This window comes from Balaenoptera musculus, chromosome 15 (assembly GCF_009873245.2).
Source record: "Balaenoptera musculus isolate JJ_BM4_2016_0621 chromosome 15, mBalMus1.pri.v3, whole genome shotgun sequence".
Classification (NCBI taxonomy): domain Eukaryota; kingdom Metazoa; phylum Chordata; class Mammalia; order Artiodactyla; family Balaenopteridae; genus Balaenoptera; species Balaenoptera musculus.
Genome location: NC_045799.1, coordinates 4,432,256 through 4,458,178, shown reverse-complemented (window position 1 = coordinate 4,458,178; position 25,923 = coordinate 4,432,256). Strand labels below are relative to the sequence as shown.

The 25,923-nt window shown below is 44.1% G+C and overlaps 1 protein-coding gene across 7 annotated transcripts; it reads left to right on the top strand.

The window, feature by feature from the left end:
* Positions 1–191: 191 nt before the first annotated feature.
* On the top strand, positions 192–25,923 carry STX16 (syntaxin 16). 7 transcript variants are annotated; one of them, XM_036825615.1, is made up of 11 exons: positions 192–1,063; positions 8,901–8,912; positions 9,206–9,470; positions 10,033–10,130; positions 15,511–15,618; positions 16,043–16,183; positions 17,230–17,395; positions 18,481–18,572; positions 19,129–19,272; positions 20,489–20,569; positions 22,948–25,923. In XM_036825615.1, exons 5-11 carry the CDS (start codon positions 15,526–15,528, stop codon positions 23,050–23,052), a joined length of 822 nt encoding a protein of 273 aa, XP_036681510.1. In that variant the 5' UTR covers positions 192–1,063; positions 8,901–8,912; positions 9,206–9,470; positions 10,033–10,130; positions 15,511–15,525; the 3' UTR covers positions 23,053–25,923. The 7 variants fall into 7 exon arrangements, with proteins under 7 accessions (XP_036681510.1, XP_036681508.1, XP_036681506.1 ...); XM_036825616.1 differs by having other exon boundaries at positions 986–1,114; XM_036825617.1 differs by lacking the exons at positions 9,206–9,470; positions 10,033–10,130 and having other exon boundaries at positions 257–272; positions 1,049–1,063.

Here is a 25,923-nt window from a genome sequence, read left to right as displayed (position 1 = left end):
TGGGAAGGGGAAACCGAGCGTCGCGGGAGCACCCCGGGAGAGGGCGGAGCGCTCCCGTGCCCCGGGGCAGGCGTTGGTGGGGGGGGGGGGGGGTAGGGATCTCCCGCGCCCGGAACGTTGCGAGCTAGGCTTATGAACGTCGCAGGGGGGCACTCGCGAGAGACGGACAGGAAGAGGGCCGGGGGGACGCCAGAACCCGGGACCATAGCACGGAAACGGCCCGGGGCTGAGCAGCAGTCAGATCCCGGGATGGAGGGAGCCGGAGAAGAGGAGTGAGGAGGCCGGGGAGGCAGGCCCTGCTGCCCTCCTGGAGGCTGGCAGCCTGCGGTGGCAGTGGAGGACCAGGCCGCCCACAGAGGGAAGGGGTCAGGAGGTCGGGCCTCGGCCTTAGCAGGCTCAGACCAGGCCCCAGAAGGGAGCAGCAGAAGTTCAGGGCCCAGGCCTGGCTCGGGTTGTCCAAAGGGGACCTCAGGCAGGCCTCCCAGAGCCTCTGGCGGGGACACTGAGCCGGAGACAGGCCTGAGGGCCCGGCCCAGACGCCTGTGAGCCAAGTTAGGCAGAGCCAGCTAAGGCCCTAGGGGGTGTCAGAGACTAATGTGGTAGGGGGCTTCAGGGCCTCCCAGCCCGGAGCCGGATTGGCGAGTTAGACGCTTGTAGATCCAAGGTTGGATTGGGGAGGGGTCTCTGGGAAGTTGGCTAGCAACGCAAGGATTGGGGGGATTTAAGTGCTTAGAGATCGAAGACAGGTCTTGGGTAGGGGGAGTCAGACAATCGGAAAGCCTAGGTGGTTATTTGGGGAGGGGTCTTTGCTTTTAGACGAAGCGCAGAGCAGCGCCTGCTCGGCTGAAGGCCCGAGGCCTTGTCAAGAGAAGCTCCTGTGAAGGGTGGGCTAGACTAGGCCAGGCCAAGAGAAAGAAAGTGAATAAACCTGGCCTCGAAGTGGGCGGGGGGCCCCTGAGCGGGGGGTCACAAAGGGTGAGACATGGCCACCAGGCGTTTAACGGACGCTTTCTTGTTGTTGCGGAATAATTCCATCCAAAACCGGCAGCTGTTAGCCGAGCAAGTGAGTAGTCACACCACCTGCAGCCCTCTGCATTCACGTAGTATTGCTGCGGTGAGTCTCCTGGCGGCGGCCTCTCCGACACACGCACCGTGTGCACTGCGGCTCTGCCTGTTTGTCTGTCTCTGTCTGTCTCTCTGTTTAAAAAAGAAGATTAAGACTAGTACGGAAATGCAAGGTCTCTCGGCTGGGGTCCGAGAGCATCGATCACCCTGGCTGGGGAAGAACCAGTGCTAGGCCCCTCCCTGCTCCACCTCTGCCTTGCACTCTCTCCTCACTTCCGCATCTCTCCCAGTTCCCCCCCCCACCCCCCGGCCTCCCCCCGGCCGTCCCTGCGCGACCCGCAGCCTCCAATTTACATATGTTTTAGCACTAAGGTTTGGAAGCTTTGGGCCTTTCTGAAGCCTTTTCGTTCCGTTTTGTTTTAAGCTCCCCTCCCCCACTCCGCCCCCGCAGACTGAGCCTCACTTCGGTTCTGCTGGTCGGGTTGCAGGCTCGCAGACCCAAATCCTTGCAAATGCACGATGCCCTTCCCCCAAAGAGGAAGGAGTTGTTGTTTTGGTTTTTTGTAGTCCGTTTTCTTTTAATGGCCTCGCAGTCCTCTGTGTTTAGTGTTCCCTGTGAATAATTGCTTCGCTGTTTTTCCTGGGGGCTCTCGTTTGTGAGGCTGTAGGGTGCTAGCTTCTTCGTTTTCCATTTCCCAGACAGGAAATTAAGCTTTTCCCTCCATTCGAACTTTTTAAAAAGAACATGGTGTGTATGTGAAAATCAACCCCCCAAATAGCCCACGGTTTTTGATTTAATTAACCTGAAACTTTCTTTAGCCCAGCCGTAGAATCTTTTACTGGGAGGGCCTGGAAGGATTGCTGTGCTTTTCTGTTTGTTTAAGGGGCTCCTTTCTCTTCCTGAGCCTCAGTTTCCTGCTCTGTTGAATAAGGGGGTGTGTGTGCATGATCTAAACAGGAGAATGAAGATGAGCCTAAATGGAAAAGTGAAGTTATGAAACTAGTTTGTAGTGGGGGGGGGGGTCCTTGCTGTAGACGGGCTGGGTTTGAATAGAAGCAGCATTGGAGGAGGAGAGAATAAAGTCACCCCAAGACCAAGTTCTTGGGGGTTATACTTGACATATACAGTTTGGGGAATCACATTTATTTCACCTGTTAGGGACTGTATTCCCTTTACATTTTTTCTTTATGACTTGATCTAAATGCTTCACAAAAATCAGGCCTTCTGTCTTGATTATTGACAGAGAGTCTACAAAGACAGTTTTTCCTTTTTGTAAATCGGAAGAGGAAAATGTATTTGGCCAGCTTGCTTATATAGAAAAAATATTGTAAACTGTGTGAGCAGTTTTAGGAATAAAATCACGGTAAACTTAGGTCAAAAAGCATAGAAAACAGAGGGACAGAGTGTGTTTAGCTTTTCACTTACTTAAGAATTTGAAGGTTTTTTACGTTTGTAAACTGAAAGAAGTCGTATTATACTGAAGTAAGTGCAAAATGGGAATGGGCTAATTCCAGCGCTAATTTTGAAAAGAATGTTCTGAAATAAGCCAAGAAATAGAGAGTAGAAGTGAGTGAAAAAAAAAAAAATTCCTCCATGGAACTTTAGTTTTGCTAAATAAGATGTAAAAATTGCATGTTCCTTAAATGACTTGATTTTATGCTACCTCGTGGGGAGAAAAAAACAGAACTAAAACTCCTGTTAATGTTTCTAAGGTATCAGTCTTTAACTGATTTTAAAACATAATGTTTGCTTTAAAATTTTTAATCATGTAAGGTTCGGAATACACTGAACCATAGGATAACATGAGACTTTTTTTTTTTTTTAATCATTTGGTCAGACGGTTTAAAAACCTGGTGTCTGAGATAGGCAGCTTTTTAAAAGTGCATCTCTAAGTCAAATCTATTTTTTAAATGGTTTTCGAAGTTAGGCAATTTTAAATATATATATAAACTAAGTCAAATATTTTAAAATATATAGCTAAACTGTACAATTTGGAAAAAGAGATATGTCAGAAAATGTACAGGTATATTTAGCTAACTCAGACATTTTCTTGAAAATAGATTTCTAAGTCAGACTAAAAATACATGCCTAAGTGAGAGCACTAAAAAGTATTTTTTACATATTATACCATTTAAAATGTTACATATGTTGGTTTGACTCTTTAAAATCTTTCTCAGATCATTATGAGCAATCAGATCATTTAAAATATCCTTGTAGTCAATTAAGACTATCTAAAAAATAGATTTTGCAATTAAACAAAGATGGTTTGCCTAGGTTAGAATTAAATAGAAGTCACACGTTTATATATTTTAATTGTGTGCATTAAAAAACACATGGCATGTCATAAATTTCCGAAGTGTTTAGGGGTGAATTATTATATTTTCAGCTTGCTTACAGTTGATTCTACAGAAACCATTTCTACACACACACAGACACACAAAATTAAATATGTCAAGATGTTAGCATGACTACATAGAGGGTACAATATTTTCAATTTTTCTGGAAGTTGGAAAAATGTTATAAACATTTTGGGGAAAACTATGTCTAACACAATTTTTAAAACTTTATTAAGTAACTGATGTAATATTTTTCACTGCATATCTAGCTCACAAAATTTTTTAAACCTCATTTCTGAGTTGTAAGTTTCAAAATCATGTAGCAAATCAAACAAAATTAATGCTATCAAATTTGAATATGGACTGGGTTTTAGGTGGTATTAAGAAATTATTAGTTAGTTAAACTAATTAAATAAATTTGTTAGCTTTATTAGAGGGGTCTACTGAAATGTTTAGTATTGAAATGTCAAAAGATCACCTAGTTTATATGCTTAACCCCCGCCCCCCATAAAGGAAACAAATAAGGCAGAGTGTTACTAATTGTTAAGTCTACTGATGAATATGTGGGGGGAGGCTATGCCATTTTACATAGTTTTCTGTATGTTTGAAAAATCATAAATAAAAACTTAACAAATACCTAGCATGTTAAAAACACAAGTAAAACAATTAAAAGGCAATTTGTATATATTTATCTAAAACTCAGGTAATTAAAAAAGGAAGTAACTAAATTCTAGAGTGTAACTTAATTAAAAAATCATAAACTGAAATTTCTACTTCCTAGTTAGAAGAAAAAGCTGTAGACCTTGATTTTGGGGTGTGCAAATTATCTCACAATTAGAAATAAATCACATCTGAAATTTTTTTTTTTTTTTTTTTTTTTAGTTTTAAATCTGAATCTGCACATCCTTATTTTAGGTGAAAGCTGTGGAAATTGATTGTAAAGTGTTTGTGCGTGCGTGTGTGTGTTACACACCTCAAAACAAAGGGCACATAAAGCCATATCATTCAAAAAATTTAAACAGGCATTTTTTTGCATCCTAGTTGGAGGAAAAAAGTAGAAGTTGGTGGTTGGTGGTGGTGGGGTTAGTGTGTGTACCTATACACGCGTATAAAACAGGTTTGTGCCACATTCGGGCAAATATGTCACAGCTAAGCAGGAATTTAAGGAGGATGTGCGGTGACAAAACAAACAAAACGTCCCAAGGGCCAGGAGGGACCTAAAGGTCGTTTGACCCAACATCCCCTCTGTGATAACCCCTCTGCCTGCCTTCCTTGACCGCATTATGTGATGGGGATAGGAAATTCCAGCAGCCGTCACCCCTACCTCTTTCACTGCGAAAAAAGTCCTTGCCTTTATTAACCCCGTCTCTGTCTGTGTCTTGCATCCTGTGGTCCTAGCTCTGCTTCGGAGCCCCCGGGGTCTCTGACACAGGAAGCCTCTTCCTTCTCCTGCAGGATAGATAACCCTGCAGCTTGCTGGTGCCCCGGAGCTTTCTCTAGCTCAGCAGTCCCGGCTCAGGCAGGGAGGTTAAGTTTTCTTGCCTATGAATGAAGTCTGGTTTTTCTGTGTGCTTTTTAAAGTTCAGCACCCAGAACTCAACAAAATTCTACTTAATTGTGTTCTCGGTTGTGTTGATATTAGTAAAACTAATTGTTAAAAATAGACCAGGGGTTTGATTTTTAGACTGTCAGCAAAATGCAGCTGTTGGCATTTCCCATTCATTCTGTTTTGGCCTCAGTTTTGGACGCCCCATCACGGTTAGGCCTCAGGGCAGCGTGAAATACAGGGAAGAGCCCTGGAGTTTAAACCTGGGAATTTAGGGCCGAGTCACTCTGTGGCTGACTCCGAATGTAGGTCTTCCTGCAAGCTTTTAATCTCTTCTGGCATCTTTTGCCTTAATTGTAAATGGAGGGTTTGAGTTAGGTGATTTCTAGTGGCCCTGTGGATTCAGCCGTGCTTTCTCAGATTCTGTTTTAATACATTGTTTCTCCTGACCAAGGCTTGCAGCCTTAGCTTTAACTTGAAAAGGAGGAAATCACAGTCAACGGCATTGCCCTGCCCATCAGCCCGATGTTACCTCAGAAATCCTCAAAAGTAGCTCCAGTACCGTGGAGAAGTAGTTTTAACGTTCTGTCTGCCAAGTGCAGGTTTTAAGGCAGCACCTCATTCAGGCAGTTACAGGCAGCTTAGCTTTAAGGAGCTGGAATGAATTTACAGCATTGAATAATCATTCAAAAAAACGTGTAAAGTCTTGAATGAATGACAAGTAGATGTTGAGTTGCTGTTCTCATCTGGTGAGGTGCTGTGTGACTTGTGTGATTTCCTTTGATCTCCTGAAACAGATCTTATAGAGGGATTTGAGCTACTTTGTTAGCGTTTACTGCTTAATCTATTCTCTGTTTCAGAATAATGCACAATCTATAAATGGAAGCTAGAGTTAATTGGTCTTAGATTAGTTTGAAAGTAGCACATTATTTTTAATAAAACATGGTGTGCTTTGGGGGAAGAAAAACAATTGAGGATTAACTGTGGTTATAAGAAAACTGAGGTCCTTCTTCAGTCTTGACTATAACATTAGCCAAGATTTATTGAGAGCTTACTGTGTGCCTGGCACTGGGCTTAGCCCTCTCCGTGTGTAACCCTACTTCATCCTCACAGAGCTCCATCAAATAGGTGGTGTTGTTTTCTCATGATACAGATCTGGAAACTGAGGCTTCGAGGAGTTAGGAAACTTGCTCAGTGTTGCCCATCTAGTGAGCCAGGGAACTGGATTGGGAACTCAGGCAGACCTGGCCCGGAGCCCTGTGTTACCTGCTGGGCCACAGGAGTGCTGGCTGCTTTTCCCGGACTTGGGCTGCAGGTCCCGGAGAATGGAAGAACCCATTAAAAAAAATCTTTTTCTTCTTACTATGGGATTGCATCTTTATCTCATTTTACAACCATGCAAGTCCATTTTGACTTGCGTATTGAAAGTTCTGTGTTTTAGTCCATGCTGAGTCTGTTGGAAAGTTAGTTCTCTGTCTTTAGAATCCAAGTATGAAATCATTGTATATTTCTCTTTAGATCTATTTGCTTTTCTGCTTCTAAAGATTCCATTTGAGCAGAGAGGCTTACTTGAGAATAAGGGTACTTTGTTGGATAAAAGTGAAGCAAACTTTTACTTTGGTAGTAACGGAAATAAAGTAAATATCACTATAGCATAGACCTGTATTTCCAACTCATTTTGCTCAACTTTTCCAGACTTCCTGAGTAAACACAGATGGGTTTCCACTTACTTTTCAGTTTTATGTAGAAAGTTCTTTAGACAATAAATTCCACATGCTACTTGGAGTTTTCAATATTTGCTTGATTGTATGCCATTGGCAGGTCAGAAACCTAGATGTAGACGTTATAAAGATTTAGAAAGTGATGATGTGTAGTGCCGTGTTTTCATTTGGCTATATTTTGGTTTTTCCTGATGGTAATTCTAAATGTTTTAATTCAGGTCTTGACAAAATTTTCTGGTAAATTGGTGGCAGGGGGAGTTTTGAAAGGCCTTCTGTTTTTAAGTAGCAAAATGGGAGGGGATGATGCTCTTCAAAAAGAAGACCTCCTGAATTTAATTCCCAGTGTGGTATGGTAGTAGCTGCCTATCACTAGTAACTCCCTGAATTGTTAATAAAATTAGAGAGACTGGAAGGTGGGGTGGAAAGAGGCCTGAACGCCTGGGTCTGTCCCCATCTCAGCCCTGTGACTTTGGGGAAATGGATTTATATATTCTGAAGCTTGATTTTCCTATTTGTTTAAAAAAAAAAAAAAAAGAGTCGTATCTAGCCCATGATTCTGATTTCACCTCTTGTCAACTAATAATTGTAGAAACCAAAAGATCAGGGTGTGTGCTTGGTTGATAATCCAAGAGGCCAGGCTCATGTGCAGCAGAGATCTTAACCAGGGTTTGCGGTAATGCTTTATCCAAAGATTGGATGCCAAGGAGGCACTGCAGGACAGGCAGATGTGCAGACTGAGATACTGAATTAGGGGTTTTGCCTTGTGTCTTGTTTTATTAATAAAACCACTTCAGTGCTTTCTTGCTGAAAATGTTAAGCTTTTAAAAAATAAAGAGGTTTTCTTTTTAAAGTAAAAGGTAATTAAATCAGATTTCCATTTGACACTATCTTCTCTATTAATATCTTGTAGTACTACTGTTGTGGCAGGGTGTGTATAGAAATATAGTTCTCTTGCTCTCATGGCAAAGTGTAGAAGGAATGAAGAGGGCTTTCAGCTTTCTATAATGTCAGCTGATTGAATTTTTACATGGAGGAATGTTGTGTGGTTACACTGTTATTGCTGTCATTGTTTAATAATATTTTGGCCCTGATAGACCAGTTTCATTTGCACTATTAATTTTTAAAGAAGGAAGTTATGGTTTTTTATTTTCTAAATTGACTGCTCAGCATAAAAAAAAAAATCAACACAGTTGATTATTGAAATTCACCACTAATTATTTCAGTGATCAATACTGTAAAAAAAAAAAAAGACCTAGTTGTTCAGATTATCTGTCATTAGTAAATGTCTGTTCAGAAGATAGAGTTCCACTTTGATCGAAAAAAGAACCTTTGGTTTTAAATTGAAACTTAATCTTCTGCCAGCCGGTGCTGCTTCCTTTCTGCTCCCCCTTTAAAAAACAAAACAACAACAACAAAAAAAAACCCTCTCCTTACCTTTTGTTTTGTTTTACTTTCCTTTATAATAGCCTAATAAATAACTGTGTGCCTTCTAGACTAATAATAATGCATGCCAAGCAAATGGGAAGAGTTTTTCTTTTCTTTTACCACCTGTGTCTCTCTCCGGGGAAGAGTGGTTTCTCGGCTTGCTTATTACCACGGAGAAAGCCGTGTCTGTGGGATTTAATTTGTAGAGCCCTTACATATGTGGTCACTCGAATATTATCTGAATTCAGCCATAGACAATTTTTGGGGTTTTTCATTTTCTAATTTTGCTGCATTTGCAGGGCTGATTTACATGTTAAAATTTACATTTATTTGACATGGTAAAATTACATTTTAGCTTTGCTCTCTTGATTTTATCTTCCTCAGGGAAATTTAGAATCTTGTATATGATATTTGATATTTATGAAGCGATACCATTATATTTTATTGAAACTAAAGCAAGTGTGTTTTATTTGTTTCTATTGTATTTTAATTTTTACAACTATTTATTGTTTGTATCCTATCTCATTTATCAAAACAACAATCATGGTAAATAAAAATAAAAAACATAATAAGATAAATATTGATGTAGCTTTTTTTAAAAAAAAAAAATAAAGGAAGAATCAGAAGGGGGAGATTTTTTTAAATGCTTTGGTTAGTGGATCTTTATTTTTAGTCAACTTTACAGTTGCTTAAAATCTCAGTGTTTTCTCAACTGACCATCCCTTATCTGTCTGTCTGTCCCCATCCTTCTTTTTTTTTTGCTATCCCTAACTGGATGGGCTGATGGGAACAACATATCTCTTCAGGAGCTGGATGAGGTATTGTGTTTTGACTATTTTTGTATGTTAGTTTATAAAATTATGCCTGTTTTTCTGAAATCTTTGGTCATATGTAAAATGCTAAGAGTGTACATTTTAGCATTTGTTTTGATTACTTCTAATTGTCGTGTTTTACAATTTAATACTTAGGATTTATTTAATGTATTTTCACACCAGATGAATTGATGATTTAGAGAAGGGCTTAGGAACATTATTTACTACTGTAGGGAAAGTGTCTCAACTTTGGAAGCAGTAAAATTTCTTGCACTTAAAATAAGCCACATTGTTTTTAGGATTATGCATGCAGCTCCCTTGATTCCTGAGACTGTGCAGTGAGGTTGCTCAGAGGTGTAGAAGGACGTGATGTCTGGCAAAAGCCCTAAGGAAGCAGGACCCGGAGCCACCAGACCTGTTGAGATGTCTGCTGAGGTGTCACTGGCCCCAAGCGAGTGACCCTCCGGTTGTGCTGACTGACTAATCGTTACGTGGCCCCCTTCCTAGCAGCACGATTTTGGCCTTTTCGTCACTTATTAGCAATTCTCCCAGAAGATGGAGAGGGTATGTGTTCACAGCACTTTATTCTAGTTGTGTGAATAAAAGTGTTGAGGAAAAAGGAGATTGAACTGTGATTGTTGGTTTTGTGTTTCTAGTATCTGTTTCAGCCATGAAGGGGTTGAAAATATTTTTCCTAAAGGTAGACCTTTTTAAAAGAGTCCTTTTAAAATTGGGGGTGGGAGGGTGTCACTGGTTTTTGTTTTCATTTAGAAGTATGAACAGTGAGGTGGGGTTAGGGCCACTGTCTTCAGAACCAATGGGGTCCCTTACTAGTTGATAATAACAACAGATGGGAAACAACCTAAAGATCCTTCGTGGAGAACTGGTTAAATAAATTATATAGCAACTCTCATTCCCTGTACTGTACCTGTTAAAAAGAGTGCAGTCTGTCTCTGAGGGCTGCAGGGAATGAGCTCCCAGACACATGGCCAAGTGGGGAGAAGCCTGATGCAAAACACTGGACACCGCGATTCCTACTCTTTAAAAATAAATAAATAAATAAAAATTATGTCTTATTTTATTTTTTTAAGAAAAATAACTAACATTCAGGCTTGTGTGTACTTAGATTTCTGAAAAGAGACAGAAGAAACTATTAACAGTGGATACCTTCCAGGAGAAGTCTGGGATGGAAGGGAAACTGCCTTTCTGTTGCAAACCCTTTCCGTAGGTTGGATATATATTTTTAAGCCATGTGTATCTATTACTTGAGTCATTAAAAAACAATTAGTATTTAAAACCAAACCCATCCATCTAAGAATGGATGCTACCGCTTACTGAACGGTTTGGAAATGTGGGACTTGTGGCCCCAAAAAGGAAGTGGGCCGTGGGGAAAAAACAAACAGCAGAACAGCTTCAGTTTGAACACTTCTCCCACCGGGCCTGTCAAGGGTCGTCTTTCCTGAGGGCTCCGCCGTCTGAACCTATTTCCAGTCTCTCCTACTTCCTCTTCAGGCAGCAAGTTCCAGACACTGGCCCCCCCGCAGAAATTCTCTCTGCCACGATCTCTAGCAGAGACCCCGAGTGGAGAGCCCCTTCCCAGCCACACGCACCTCACGTGCCAAGAGGCCCTCCGAGCTCCAAGCCTTTCCATTCCGGGGCCACGTGGCCCTTCGGCCACCCGAGCCACTCACTTCCCCTTCTTGTCCTTTGTCCAGAACCACTGTATCAGTGAAGTGAATTGTACATGACCTGTCTTTTATTTACTTCATTCATTCATTCCATTTATTGTTGACTCATGCAACTGATTATAATTGCGTACTTATTACCACGAAGTGCCAGGCGCTGACCGAGGAGCTGGGGCTGTGTTGGGAACGGTGTCCAGAGCCTCACCTTGCCAAGACTGCAGTAGGGCTTCGAATCGATCCTGGCGTGGGTCAGATGGAAGCCCACCCCTGGGTGGGTGAGGCCTGAGCACGCTGTCCTGACTGCGTCACAGGTGGCGTCCTGCAGTGTGTCCACATTGGTTTGTCGTTTCTCCTACTCAAGCCAACTCGAAAATCTGCTGCACCCTGGGGATAGCAGGCTGTGTTCTTCCCCAGGAATACTAAGTAAGGTGTGCCCAGGGAGAAAGCCCACCCACCGTTCACCCTTTTGCCCAGTGTACGGCCCTGTCCTCTGCTCTCTGCTCTCATCTACTCCCTGCCTAGGACAAAGTCATCTCCCAAGTTGTTGGGTTTTAAAATTCATAGGAGGAACTATTAAAAAATTACAAGATGTAAAATCAGGCTCCCAAACCATATAGCCTGGGAAGGGCAGGGTGAAGTAGCAGGGGCGTGGGGGGCCACAGGCTGGCTCACTGGTGTCCCTGCGGAGGGCAGCATTGAGAAGGAAAGTCTGTGAGCCCCTCGGTGTCTGTATCTGTAGAACAGGGAGCAGTTCCCTCTGCACTTTTGTTGTTGGGACTAAAATGACCAAGTCAATGGGGGTCCAGTACCAACAGAGCGCAGGTAATTGTTGCTCCCTACTTTTTTTTTTTTTAGGATGTATATAAGAGTTGAGAAAAAAAGGAAAATCAGCGAAACTAGTAACATTGTATCTGGGTGGTGTGATTGTCAGATTTTTTTAATTTCTATATTTTTTGCACATTTAAAGAAGTGTTAACTTTGAACATTTTTTGTTTCATAATCAGAGAAAGTAAACACTTTTAAAACTATCACAGATTAAAAAAAAACAAAACTGTAGGGCTGACAGCCCCTGATTCTCTTTTCTACAACATGCTTATTCACTCCCTCAAAGAACTGAGATTTCTTCAGCCTAATTGTCTATTAGCCTTCCGAGCCCAGTGAGTTACGCTTGTGGTCTGACTGCATCATACACACTCCCACACTGTCTCAAGTGGAGACCAGAGCTGCCAGGCTGTAATTGTCAACGTCCCTTCTGGACTTTTTAAATGTTCGTTGCCACAGAACATTTAAAAAGTCCAGAATTGTCAGTACTGGTTCTTATTACCAGGGCATTATGGCTGAACTTGGTGTGTTTTTTTACCTGGGTGTGTGGCGGGGGGGTGGGAGGGGCTGTGTTTGACTTTTCTAGTCCCTGCAGGGGCCCTGCCATTTCCTTAATCTTACGGTACACCAAATCAGCCTTCTCGTAAAGGCAGGGTTTGCTAAGAGGAGGAAAGCTGTATATTTGGGACAGCAAGATTTATAAGACTGTGCTCGTGTGTGTGTGTGTGTGTGTGTGTGTGTGTGTTCCGTCCATAGATCAAGCACTCGTCCATACTGTCTGGTACTCTTTAAAGGGACAGTTGTCAATGTCTAAAGTGGACCAAGAGCAGAAGATAATTTTGATGAGCTGAACAAGAAGCCTGTGGGTGTGCCATTGTGAGCACCCGCTGGCATTTTCCTGCGTTGATGCAGTTGAGCTGGATGACTCTGGGTTGTGGTCGTGCACCCTATAGTTCTTGGAGGACAAGAGTTACAAATCAAAGAGACAAAAATTCTTAATCCTCATAAACACAATTTTATTAAAAATTTTTTTCTTATTTAAAAAGTAAGATTTTTTTTTTTACTTCAGAAGCACAAATTCACTAAGAAAAGCTTTAATGAGCAACATCGTGTGTTTGGTAGGGGGACACCGAATGGAGTAGGCACAAGTAAAGAGAATGAGAAACCTGGCAGCTTTTTAAGGTCTGAACTGACTTGGATGGCAACTTGAAAACTGATGTATTCTGGATCTTAAAAATGAGGAAACGTGTTGAGATGGGCAGTGAGGTTTCTGAAGTTGAAAGGGTGATTGTTTTGCATTTAAGATGTATTTTTTTAATGTTCATATTTGTTCCCATTTTTAAGTGATATTTATCTTCAATTAGGTTTTCCCTTCCCAAAACAGTCTTAAAAAAAAAAATAGTACATACTGTGAAATATATTACAAATCCATACTGATAAAATAAATGCCACATTTCTTCTGAGTAAGGCTGCATTTCTTTATCATGATGAGCTATCGCTACAGATTATACCATAAAGGGGACAAATTCTTCCCTGTTTAAAGCTTTCAGTCTCAAAGAATCAGCTATTCTGTCTTATTGGCAACATCCTGATACAGCATGTGGGAAAGCTAGGGCCAGCTAGATGGGCTAGCGTCTGTCCCCCTCACGTGGGGATCTCTCGATTAGCAAGCTTCCTTAGGACACTTGAAGAGGGTGTGTTCGCACACTCTTTTACGTGCGTTTTTTGGGGGAACACGTCTATGGTGTAAGATCAAGTACTGCTTAAAAAAGAGTTGAATCCACTTCAACTGACTTTTCATATGTGATTTATAATTTCTTATTTGTTTCAGAGAAGTTGATACTAATTATTGTGCAGATAAATTTAGGTAAATACCATCTCTGTATCCTTTTTAGTTTAATGTATATTAGTAAACCGTAACAACAGTTCAAAATCGTGAGTTTAAAAACTCTAAATAAAGCAAATTACTATTATTACTTTATTGAGATACGGTGTAACAGTAAAATGTAGTGGGTTAGATGATAAACTGGCGTAGTAGAAACTCTATGACCCGTAGGTGTTGCTTTGTACGAACAGCTGGAGATTTAAGTTCAAGTTCTGCTCTCAGTTAGGCAACTCTGCAGTGCCTGCTGTATAGCTGGCAGATGCTGGGTGCTGATTGTGTGATTTGTCCCTTCTGTTTTGGTCATCGTGCCCTCCACAAAGTTGCATAGCTCTTGGTGACTTTGGGGCAGGACTTTTAAGGAATACACAGCTCTGTGTGGAGTGAGGTCTGCACCTCGGGGCTGCATCTGCAGATGGTCCTCGAGAGTGTCTGCTTTGTGGATGCCTCTGTGCTCAGCCAGAGCCTGTCCTGGAGTCCCCGGTGTAGCTGGTAGGGAGTGGGTCCGAGGACCGTGTCTGGTGGTATTGTTTAAGTCTGAGGGCTCGTTGTCCTGGTGCGTTTAGCAAGTTACAGTTATATTTCACGTGCCTGCCAAAGTGATTGGCAGCGTGCGGGTGGACGGTGCTTCTGGAGTAGCCGATCCAGGTTTTAATCTGTCACATAATACGCTGTGACCTTGGGCAAGCTAGTTAACTTTCCTGAGTTTCAATTTCCTCATTTATAGATTGGAATAATAGTTCCTAGCTCACCTAGCTTTTGTGAGGATTAAAATAATAAAGAGAATGTAAAATTCCTGTTAGTGAACTCTTAAAAACAAACAAGGTGGCTCTGGCTGAGAATTACCACGTCACAGACGCAGAGCCCCGGATAGTGCAGGCGGGATGACGCACCATTTGTTTAAGACCTGAAATGACACCGGCCCTGCAGGGTCCACGCGGCAGCGGAATGCGCTGGCCCTGATCACGACTCAGACGCTCTGGGAGCACTTCTGGGGCTGCTGGTCCCCTGAGCCAGTGGGGGCAGCGCCACACCAGGCATGACGGGTGGCAGACGCAAGACTCTCATTTGCTTTTAGGGATTTTGCTACAATCTCTCTGCTCAGGATTTAGGGCTTATTACTTGAAGAATTCTTTTAATTTAGGCTTTTCCTTATGTGATTTATCTTCCCCCTTCGTCTGAGGATGTTAAACATTTTGCCTTGTTCCTTTATTGTTAGAAAAGCAAACAAGTATTTGCCGAATGAATGAAAAACAATAAATTTAGATAAATGCAGGGGTGGGGAGAAAAGCAATATAAATTCTTCACCCAATTCTGCAGTGTGATTTAGAAAATTTACAAAGTATTACCTGTAAAGGACTTTCATGTGCTATTTTCCATTCTTTTTTGATCATCATTTGCATCTTTTGAAACTGGCATTTGTAAGTGCTGGGCTCCGGAGGGTACCTCGGGACCCTTTCAGCATTCACTGCCTCCAGGCCAGAGGGCAGCTTCAGCGTGCAGAACGCATGATTTCCCTCCCATTCTTAAAAGCTTCCTACCGCAGTGTATTATATAGGTAAAGTAAACAAGAGCTGTTGAGATCGTTTCAAAATAAGTGAAAATGTTGCCTGTGGACATTTAACCAAAGAAAGGAAAGGACAGTGTAAGAGTGCCTTGAAATTTTAAGGATTGCTTTTGCCAAATGGTGGGTAATTTGCTGACTGTTTTAGGCAGTTCTTTCACGCATTTTAACACGTGGTTGATGATCTTGTGACTAAGGTAACTAGATCAGCCCTGTTTACAAAATAAGCTAAGTGTATGTAAGTAAACCGTGACATTTGTGTGTTAGTTCCATTTACAGCCTAGAATTTTTTTTTAACTTGCATCTGTCTGATCAAATTAATTGCTGAGGTTCATGCCATCCCATCATAGTATAGTACTAAGGTTTTTCTTGTAAGAATCTTTTGTTGACTTTTTCATTACATTTCCATAGCCAGAGCAAGTCAAATGCATGTTCACAGGTATGTCCAAGGAAATTAAGAAGTGGTGCATGAAGAGACAGGAAAACCATTGCATACCCTTGCAGTATCAGAAGCAAGTGTGTAACACAGGGAAGTGCACTTATTCCTCCATTTCTGAATCTTCTTAGGGAGCGGCAGTGAAAGGTAGTAAGACTGTGCTTATCTAAATTGAATTTGAGTAATTTTTTTAATGTCCCTTTATCTCCCTGTAGCTTGCGGATGATCGCATGGCTCTGGTGTCAGGCATTAGCTTAGACCCAGAAGCAGCAGTTGGCGTGACAAAGCGGTTACCTCCTAAATGGGTGGATGGAGTGGACGAAGTAAGTTGAATGTTAGTTTCACACTCTCTTATTTATTGAGGTAATTATGACATTAACGTATTTTAAGATACCTGCCATAAAGACTCAAATGAGCGTCCCTGGAAGCATGTTACATTTAGGATTATTCTGTTCACATACCACAAGAAAGGGGTGTGTGTGTGTGTGTGTGTGTGTGTGTGTGTGTGTGTGTGCACGCTTGTGATTTTGGTTTTAGTACTAACTATCTGAATTATAGAAATAAACTGAAGAACTGTGTAACCAGGAGGAGCGCTGTTTGAATGTCTGGTCGTTTGAATTAAAAGTTGCTCAGGCAGCTACAAGTTGGCTGAAGACTGAGCTCCATACTGTGAGTGTAGCCAGTTGTCTCAGAGGCAGGCAGATAGCTGGCAGGCAACAGTGATGTTCTGTGATTTCATTTGTTTAGATACAGTACGATGTTGGCCGGATTAAACAGAAGATGAAGGAGTTAGCCAGCCTTCATGACCAGCACTTAAACAGACCCACCCTGGATGACAGCAGCGAGCAGGAACACGCCATTGAGATCACCACCCAAGAGGTCACGCAGGTGAGGGTGGAAGGGGCCGCAGGTGAGGGTGGAAGGGGCCGCAGGTGAGGGTGGAAGGGGCCGCAGGTGGGGACCTGCGCTTCCCAGCCTTCTCCCCCGCGCAAACCCGGAACGCGCTCCGGCTCTAAATCAGATCGCATGTTAGTCCCAGAGCTTCACTTCCCAAGCGGAGGTTCACAGAGGGACTCTAGGAGGCCCTGCGCTGCTCCAGGTGTCAGCATCTGCTCCATGCCTTGGAGGAGTGGGGACTGTTTTTCATTTGTTCGTAGATACTACTGTGGATTGATTTGAAAATTAAATTCAGAACATTACTGAGTTCAGTCATTTGGTTTTAAGATGTGTAAGTTCTGTTGTATACTAGTGTGCAAAATTTGTTCATGTTAAAAAAAAATGGTGGTTGTAACTGAAAGGATGGAGAGCTGTTGCCCCAGACTGAGTATATTAGTATCCTAGAGAAACTCAGCATCCTAGAAATGTTTCCTGTAAAATGTTAAATTTGAATAATTTTAAAATAATGTGACTAGTGTGTAAACTAGCACTTACATTTTTCATTTATTTAAATCTCCTGGGTTGCTGATGCACAGAGAAGCGGTGTGGTGGGTGGGGAAAGCCCTGGGGTGTTGGGGTGTTTGGATCCTGGCTTTTAGCGACGTAACAATGGCATGATTCTCATTTAATCCCTTGGACTCCAGTGTTCTCGTCTGTAAAATGGGAGTGATGATAGTAGGGTGGTTGTCGGGATTAAATGAGAAGAAGGCCGTAAGGAGTGATGCACACAGCGTGTACACACACACACACACACACACACACACACACACACACACACACACACACACACACACACACACACACACACACACACACACACACACACTTGTTCAGGTCCGGTTCAGCTTTGATCTCTTGGCCGTTTGCGGCGCCAGCCGATCTGGACAGAGCGCTGTGTGTCTCACTCTGGCCGGTGAGCGAAGAGGCCGAGGGGCACCTTGGGCCACACACACCCCCCCCACCCGCCGCCCTGCTGTGAGCACCACCTGTTCTCCCAGCTCTTCCACAGGTGCCAGCGTGCAGTGCAGGCACTGCCCAGCCGGGCCCGCAGGGCCTGCTCGGAGCAGGAGGAGCGGCTCCTTCGCAACGTGGTGGCCTCCCTGGCGCAGGCTCTGCAGGAGCTGTCCACCAGCTTCCGGCGCGCGCAGTCGGGCTACCTCAAGCGTGAGTGTCCGGCCCCTGCGGGGCCTTGTGAGTCACAGGAGTTCCGGCGTCAGAGCCTGGAACGACTTTGTGGTTTTACCCTTCTCTTTCGCTGCTAGTCTCCGTTTTGTCCTGTGCCTTTCATTGTTAGCTTTTGAGCACATTCCCACCTTGCGGAACAGAAAGGAGCTCCCTTCCGCCCCCAGTGGGAAACCGTGCCCAGGTTGAAGCCACGGCGACAGGGTGTCAAATCGTTCACGTCTGAAAAAGAACAAAACAGAAACATAGGCCGTGTCAAGTTTAAAGTATTTGAAAATGAGTCTCGCACATTTTAAAAACGTGTGGCTTCCTAGATGTTAGGGGTGGAGGAGCTGCTGCTAAGTAGGTAGAAAGCAGTTGTGACCCTGCTAAAGCTTCGTATTTGCGCAACAGCAGGTATTTGAGAGAGGGTCCCAACGCCTTTCCTGGAAGTAGCTTAAACAAACGCTTTCTCCCTTGGCACAGTGATTTACTCGGGCTCCCTTTCTTCCTAAATAGTGCCAAGTCAGGCTTCAGCTACATCCTCGTTCTAATTACCCTATAAACTGGTTTTTTCTTTATTGCCATTGTAATCAATAATATCCCCACATGCTCCCCCCAAAATGAGTTCTCCCTCCTCCTGACAACTGGCATATTTGTGTTTTAATTTTACTATTTCTAAAATTTGACTGGGGCCATTTGGAATTCTACTAGAGATGGCTTTAGGGAGAGATATCGATTTTTTTTTTTAATGTTTTGTAACAGCAGTTAGATTAAATATTTCTGCTTCTCTTAGAGATTCTCACATGGTTGTGTCATTTTGTCATTCACTTGGCATCCAGTGAATTATACACATTTACGGTGTGATTTTTGTCTTAGATAACCCCAGGTGCTCGCATACTGTTGCATGTTTGTAGTTCTCTACTGTCCCCCCACCTCTGCTGGAGGTGAGATAGGGTCCTTTTAAAGCTGCTAAGAATGTCTCCATTTTGACTGTTGAGTTTTACTCTAGATTTCCCCTTTTTAATGGTGGGACAGTACCAGGATGGTTTACGTATTCAAGTAAAGTGAATTCCTATCCGTGATAGGCCTGAAGAATCGAGAGGAAAGATCCCAGCATTTTTTTGATACATCAGTACCACTGATGGACGATGGAGACGATAATACTCTTTATGATCGGGTACGTGAGGGGCTGCAGAATTGACTGCTGTGCATTTGCGCTCCGGTCTGTTTCCTTCTCTTCGTGGACCTTTAACTTCCATGCGATGCAAATGGATCAGCCCTGCGTGACGTGCACATCCATCGAGTGGCTTTGGCAGCCGGCGGAAGAACGGTCATGGGGGCCATACTGTTTCTTCCTTTCCAAAGGCTGCAGGGAGACCTTGTCATCTGCCTTCCAGAACCTTCCGGAAAGCAGTCTGCCCACCCCACTCCTGGGAAGAACCCAGAGGTGCGCAGGCTTCTCCCCGGTGGTTTTGCTACTTAGCCCTTGGGTAGCTGCAGACGCGGGGTTCTCTGTGTCCCCTGCTTTGGCCGATAGTGCTTTAGAGCCCGCTTGTTTGGGGAATTTGGATCTTTCCTGTTAGGGAAGAATAAGTGCTTATCTGTGGTTTATGTGCTTTAGAGAAATAGTTTCAGAATTTATTTCCTTTAAGTTACATCTAAAATGGTACACTGTAGCTTTCTTGAGGGGAATAAAACCTAACGCACACATTTCGTCCTTTTTGTTTTGCTAGGGTTTTACAGATGACCAGGTGGTGCAGGTGGGGCAGAGCACACTGATGGTGGAAGAGCGGGAGCGGGAGATTGGCCGGATCGTGCAGTCTATTTCTGACCTAAACGAGATATTTAGGGACCTCGGGGCGATGATTGTAGAGCAGGTACGTGAAGTCACCTGCCTCCTCAGTGGGGTTTCCTGCCATAGTGTCTAGTCCTTCTCCAGACGTTTTTGGTTCTGCACTTCCGTCAGGAACACAATTTGAACCTACTCCCCGAACGCATGTATGTGTGTGTACAAATTATATGCATATACTGCTATCATTCCCCATAAAAAGACTAATACACTATTTTTTAGATGAAAACTAAATGTCCGTGACAGTTCTCCTCTTCTCTGCCTCTACGCCAGGGGCGCTCATGGCAGCACCCCGCGCTGGGGGCCTGGTTGTTCTGCCCACGCTCAGCAGTGATTCTGCCAATAGATAAGGTTTCCCTTCTAATTTTGGCAGGTTATTGTGTAATGGCAACTGGAACCACTAGCTCTCAAGTAGAATTAAATTGTTTGTTCGCTGTTGCAATCTGATTAGGGTATTTTATTATCTTGCCGGCAGGGATTTGGGTCCTGATCCCCCTGAAACCAGCCTCAGAATGGAGTGGCGGGGCTGTGGAAGATCTAGTTACGTTAATTACCCCCGAGGCTCCCACGGGACTGCCGCTGCCGTTGTCTCTCCTCACACAGCACGTTTCCGTTCACAGCCCTGTCCTTCCCTGGAGCCCAGTGTCCCTGCTTCCTGTCTGAACCAAGAGGTTAAACAATTAAAAACAAAATTCTCCCTGAGGCGAATGTGTAACTTTACATGTGGATTGGAGCTTACCGTGTTTGCTCTGACCCATGGAGCCACGTGGTGACTGACGTTTATAGACATGATAGTCAATTTCCAGACCTCATCGAAACCAGGCCTGGCTTAACTGGCCCTCTCTGCTTACTTGAATCCAAGTATTTAAGCGACAAACGGGCACAGACGCAAGCCCTTCACCACTCAGAGCCTATTTCCACTGAACCGTATATTTTTTAAAGCCCCAGTAAGTCTGAATATGGCATATCCTGCAGTGGCTAAATCCAAAAAAGAAACCTCAATTTGTCAGTATCTCTTTCTCCTGAGCTAGACTTTACTGTGACTAGTGCAGCAGTCTGCCACTGAGTGCCTGATACTGCACGGTGACGGATCCCAGACCTGGCAGTGTGCACCTTTACACCACAGTTAGGTAAAACAGATAATTCTGTGGATAATGAGGTCTGCAATTTGCATCTCTTAGTTTTGAAGTTCAGTTTTCCCAGTTGTGGTTGTTGATCGTCTGTAACTGTCATTTATTACTCAGGGTACCGTCCTTGATAGAATCGACTATAATGTTGAACAGTCCTGTATCAAAACTGAAGATGGCTTGAAACAGCTTCACAAGGTAATGCCCTATCTTTCAGTGGTTGAGAATTTGAAGAACTGTTATCAGATATCAAGAATTCATGAGAGGCTTCTCTTCCATCATAACTGTCTTCGGCGTTCTCATCTGCCGTCGGCTCGAGATAGGACTGTAAAAATGCACCGTGTCGTTTTATTCAGAGCCGACCACGTGCGCTGTTGCCGTTTTACTGCAGTTAATGATTCCGGGTGCACCTCACACGCAGGTCTGAAATTGCCGAGAATCCCCTTCTGTGACGGTGGATTCTGAAGGAGTTGGGGTTTTCTCCCTTTTAGAAAATATTTTATTCCTTGTTTAGGTCGTCTTGTTTTAGGAAATCGATTTGAGTGGGTATTTGTTAAAATACGTGTTGAGCATTCTGTCTGCTTGTTGCTGCTGACTCAGGCCTCTCTTTGTTGTGATACTTTTCTGATAAATTGCTGGTGGGGATTCATTCTGGAGGAGATAAAAATCTAATTTTTCCTTTTAATTACCGCAGTATATCTGTGTACTACCTTGAGGAAAGAGTAGTTTGTTGAAGTGAGAGTATTAGCTCTCTTATTCTTTACTAATAATAAAGTGGCTGTTTCAGGAATGTTTTTCACGATATTTGTTAAAAATAAATGGAAAACATCTTTAAAATCTTGTAATGAGTTATGAGAAACATACACATACGCTGCTGTGTGTCTCTCATATATAATTGGGTGCATGTTTTCTTTAAAAGGAATGTAATACTTCACAAATAAAATAAATTGTGTCTGTTTCCTCATGTCTTTGAGACCTAGCAGTATTCCTACCCGTATATAATGGTCATTTTTCCGATTCACTAATGTACTTCTCTGTCACCTTTCTGAAACCAGCCACTTCCTGTGGCAGAGATGGCCGTATCTGACAGTAGCGTCAGGTTTCCAGAAAGACCTCGCATAGGTCTGACCAGAAGCCCTTCACTGCCTCTTCCACATGCTTTTGTCACCACATGCCAGGTGGGGATGGCGCTCCAGCATATACTGAGAAAGAAGAGGCTTGCCTTGTGCATGCAGAGGGCTTTTTAAGCATTAGGTTCATTCGGTTGCCAAGCTTTGTGTATTAAAAGAGTGAAAACTAACTTTAGTTTGTCACTCTGTAATGCCCGGGCTTTCATATGCTGTTGAATTATGCATCGGTTTTGAAGTTTCTTAAATAAAAACTAGTGAAACATGTTTATTGATATAACACAGATAAAGGGAAAAAGCTTTCTCTGCGGGAGTGTACAAATCTTAATGGGAACTAAAAATTTTGTTTAAGGTTCTACTTTATAAACCATTTTGAGAGGTTTCAAAGTATATCGTTTGGTGTCAGCTTCCGTGGTGGTGCAGGTTACTTATTAGAAAACTAAGCACGCGCCGTCCTCTTTCTCCAGGCACGGCTGGCCGTTGCCTTGGCGGTCAGCTCATCTGAGGCTGATGGAGCCTTGGGAGCTGCTTCACATGGGCCGGGCTCTCCAGACGGGTGAACCTGTCTGCCCTGAGGTTTCCTCCTGTGGCTGAGTGGCTCCTGGTGGGCGGGCAGGCTCGCTTAGGAAACGGACGTCCTGGTCAGAAGGTTGGTGGGGATGGGGAAGTAGGGCAGCGGAGGCTGGACGTTCTGAGCAGGTCCGGCCCTGAGGCTGTCTCCTTGCTTTCACCTTCACTGTGAAGCAGCGCTGTCCTCGGAAGGGCAGGACGTGCTCTCCCCGACGTGGACAGGGACACCCTCACGACTCCCTTCTCCCCTCTCCTTTCTGTGGGTCACATTCTGCACCACGGGCGTGTGTGTCCGCAGACGCACAGAACTGGACTCGGTGGGTTCTTTCTGCGCTTGACACCACAGGGCCAACTTTCCTGTTTCTACTTCAAAGGTTGAATTTCTTCTTGTTCCCAAATTCAGAGGAGGTAGAAAACAAGCTTCTCTGGGACCCTCGGTTCCGTCCCTGCTGGCTGTGGTAACTTTAGCCAGGTGTTCGATTTCTTAGTGAAGGAGCTGTGCGTTCATCCAGAGAACTGTGTCCGGAAGCGAGAGGCTTCTGTTGAAAGAGTGGGTCCTTGCGGTCAGTGGAAGGAGAAGTAAGGAGAAGCGGCCCACAGGGATCTGAAGGCAGAGCCTTCGGCCTCTCCGGCGGCCTCCGTGTGATGGCGGGTCCCCAGCGCGGGCGTTAGCGAAGCCGGGTAAATAGGGAGCGCCGGGGTCACGGGACTCGTGTGGATTGAACTCGCGGGAGCTGACGGCAGGGATCGTGATGCTGGAGCCGGTGGCAGAGGCGTCGGGTGTGTGGGTGCAGCCCGAGGCCTAGGACTGGAAATGAGCGAGCCGCGATTTGGGGTTTGGGGGAAAATGACGGCCTTTTTTCCCTCCTCTTTCTGTAGGCGGAGCAGTATCAGAAGAAGAATCGGAAGATGCTTGTGATTCTCATCTTGTTTGTCATCATCATTGTCCTCATTGTGGTCCTCGTCGGCGTGAAGTCGCACTGAGCAGCGCTGGGCCGGGGCGTGAGGCCCGCGTGGACCCGGGTGCGCGGGCCCGGCGCCCGTGGGTTCCTGCCGAGGTGCGGCCCCGGGCCAGTCGGGGCGGCGAGCGTTTCCGTGGACGCCTCCGCGCCGTCGTGCTCGCGCAAGGGGAAGGGGCTTCTGCTTTTCCTTCACTGTCAACACTTGAAGGACCTTGGATACTGCTGCAGATTAGAGATGAGTTCTCTCTTCAGTTATAATATATTTTTTTTTAGAAAGAGAAAACGAGTTGAAGGTTTACAGGCCTCCTCAAGCTGTTCGATATATTATATCTGTATATGCTATTTTTTTTAGCAGTCATGTCTGAGCAGCATGTTAAAATAATTTTTGGAAAAATTTTTTTTAAACCATCTGGTTTTTAAGAAATTTGGTACCAAAAGTTTATGAGTAAAGGCAAAAATGCCTCTTCATTTTTCTCTATATATTTTCCAGTTGAAAACAAACCGAGAAGTCCTTTAAGAATTTGTAATCCATTCCCCATTAACTTAATTTAGCTTTTCCATCACTGTTAATGATCAGAGTAACAAAGTGTGAAAGATAAGAAACCATCATTGATGTTAATTAACACATTTAGATGGGCCAGTTAAAAACAGCTTTATAAGTTTAAATTAATTGTAAATGGAGTATTCCTCATCTAAAATTTGTGCACTGCATGTTCTCCCGTAACCAAAAGGGGTTACTAAGCAAAACCACCTAAATGTAAAAGTTGGTGATTTGAAATAACCTCACATTGAGAGGAAGCTTCGTAGTGTTGTGAAAGTCACCAGAAGCAGCCGGTGTGTCCCTGTGCTCGTCCCCAGCCATCCTTGCTCAATCCATTGCTTATGTACTCACTACTTAATGACCTGTTCAAACCAGACACCATTTAATGAACTGTGAATTTACACGGAGGCCATTCTAAATGGGTCACCCCATATAGGATTAGTGGGTCTCAAATTATTAACCAAACATCACTCCATTTCAAAGTAAAATATTCCACCAGTGGTTTGATTTATTGGTCCTTCATTTGCCACTTACCATGCCCAGAAAGTAGGCATATTCTTGCAATTTGTGAAAATCTTGGCTAGAGAAGCCCCTCGTTTGTGTGAGCGTGAATCAGATCGCCAAAGTAGGACTTTGTTGTTTACTTACCTGTTATCAATATGGTGCTTGAATATATTCCTGGACCTGTGGAATAATGTGGAAAGTGATAACTTTGGCAACTGAAGTTGTTCATGTTTTAATTGGTCTTGAGACACCAGTATTGTTTTAATGGTCTTTGCATCATTTTCAATGGCTTTCCATTATTTTTACCTTTCTTAAAATGTTTTAAAAGAGCATGATCTCATTAAATGTGCTGCCATTTATTTGGACCAGTCACATAGAATGTTTCTCTAGAACTGACTTGGAAGTTATTTCCAGAAATTTAAACTCAAGTCCCGAGATTCAAGTTGTCCAAACAGATCATGGGCTTAAAACCCAGACCCCTGCCCCAGCCTTCCCTTCCCTAGTGGTTTACGACGCCAGGCAGTCACTGGTTTTCTTATTACTGATGTGGCCGTAGGAGGATCTAAAGGTGCCCCTGGCATTTCAGGAAATAGCACGGCATTCCCTGACAGTTATTTATTGGGAAAGAAGGTCAGGGGATAAGAGTCCAGCCCCTCCTCGATCGCCCCTGAAACGGGGGGCTTCTGCGGTCCTCGAGAGTAGCTGTGGGCGTCTTTCGTCTCAGCGGTTCTGACCTCATGGAGGCAAGCTGCTCCCTTGGGCCAGCTGCTCCCAGCAGTGGGGCTGCCGAGATGAGGGGCCTCCCTCCCAGGCAGTCTGCGATGGTGATACGGGTTACTGCTGAAGCTTTTCAAGTGCTGCGTCTTACTGACCTTTGAGGGAAAGTGACCCATTGAGAAAGGATCACTGTTCATTTGTATTTATTTTCAGTGAATAGGGTGACTAGAGTTGAGTTTTTTACCCAACTCATTGGGTAAAACAATGAATCTGACTAGGAATGGCTTGAAGGATCCTGTGTGGGGTCCGGGCAGCTGCCCCCCGCTGACTGGATCCAGTGCAGCGCCAGCTAAAGCCCAGCCGTCCGCTGCCACCACTGTGTCCCAAGGCGGGGAAGTGGCCCCGAGCCCATGCACCGCAAAACACTGTACTGTTCTGTTGAGCCTTCACTTGCGGAAAGATCCGCAGCATTGCGGGAGCAGGGGCAAGTTAGTAACCAGCGTCCTGGCACCTGAGGGCCCTTCTCGCCCTCCTCTTCCTGCCCACAGCTCTGGGGGCAGTGATGGCCTGTCCCGTTTCTCCCCTCGCCTGGAGTGCGCCCCGAGAAGAGGACCCACAGGGAGGGCTCCTCTGGGCTCAGCCTGGACCCCTGCCCCCTGTAACGTGCCCTGGGTGGCTCTGTTGACCAGGGCTGGAGAGGGGAAACGTAGACATTGACTGTCAGGTCCCCAGAGCTCCTGATCTTTCCCGAGAGATCGTAACTGAAAGCTACTGTCTCTTGTTTTATTAATTTGGGGTTGGGGGGAGGTGCTGGCTCGCCCGCCATGGGTGCGAAGCCGCGTACGTCTCTAATTTAACGAATTTACTGCGTTCTCTGCTAATTGAGAGAGCATTATTTATTTGTTTTGACACAAGCGCTTTCAGTGTTTTATCCTGGCTAATGGCTTCTTAAAGGTAATAAAACCCTTCCAACCTAATTGGTCAGATAAGACTTTTTTTCTCGTGTGCTTAAATAAAGCAATTAGTGAAGCGCTTCTATCTAAAATGACTTTTTTTGTCCTTTTTTTAAAACTAATTTACTGTTACTGGAAACTTTTTGTACAATAAAGCAGTCGTGCAGATTAAAGAACA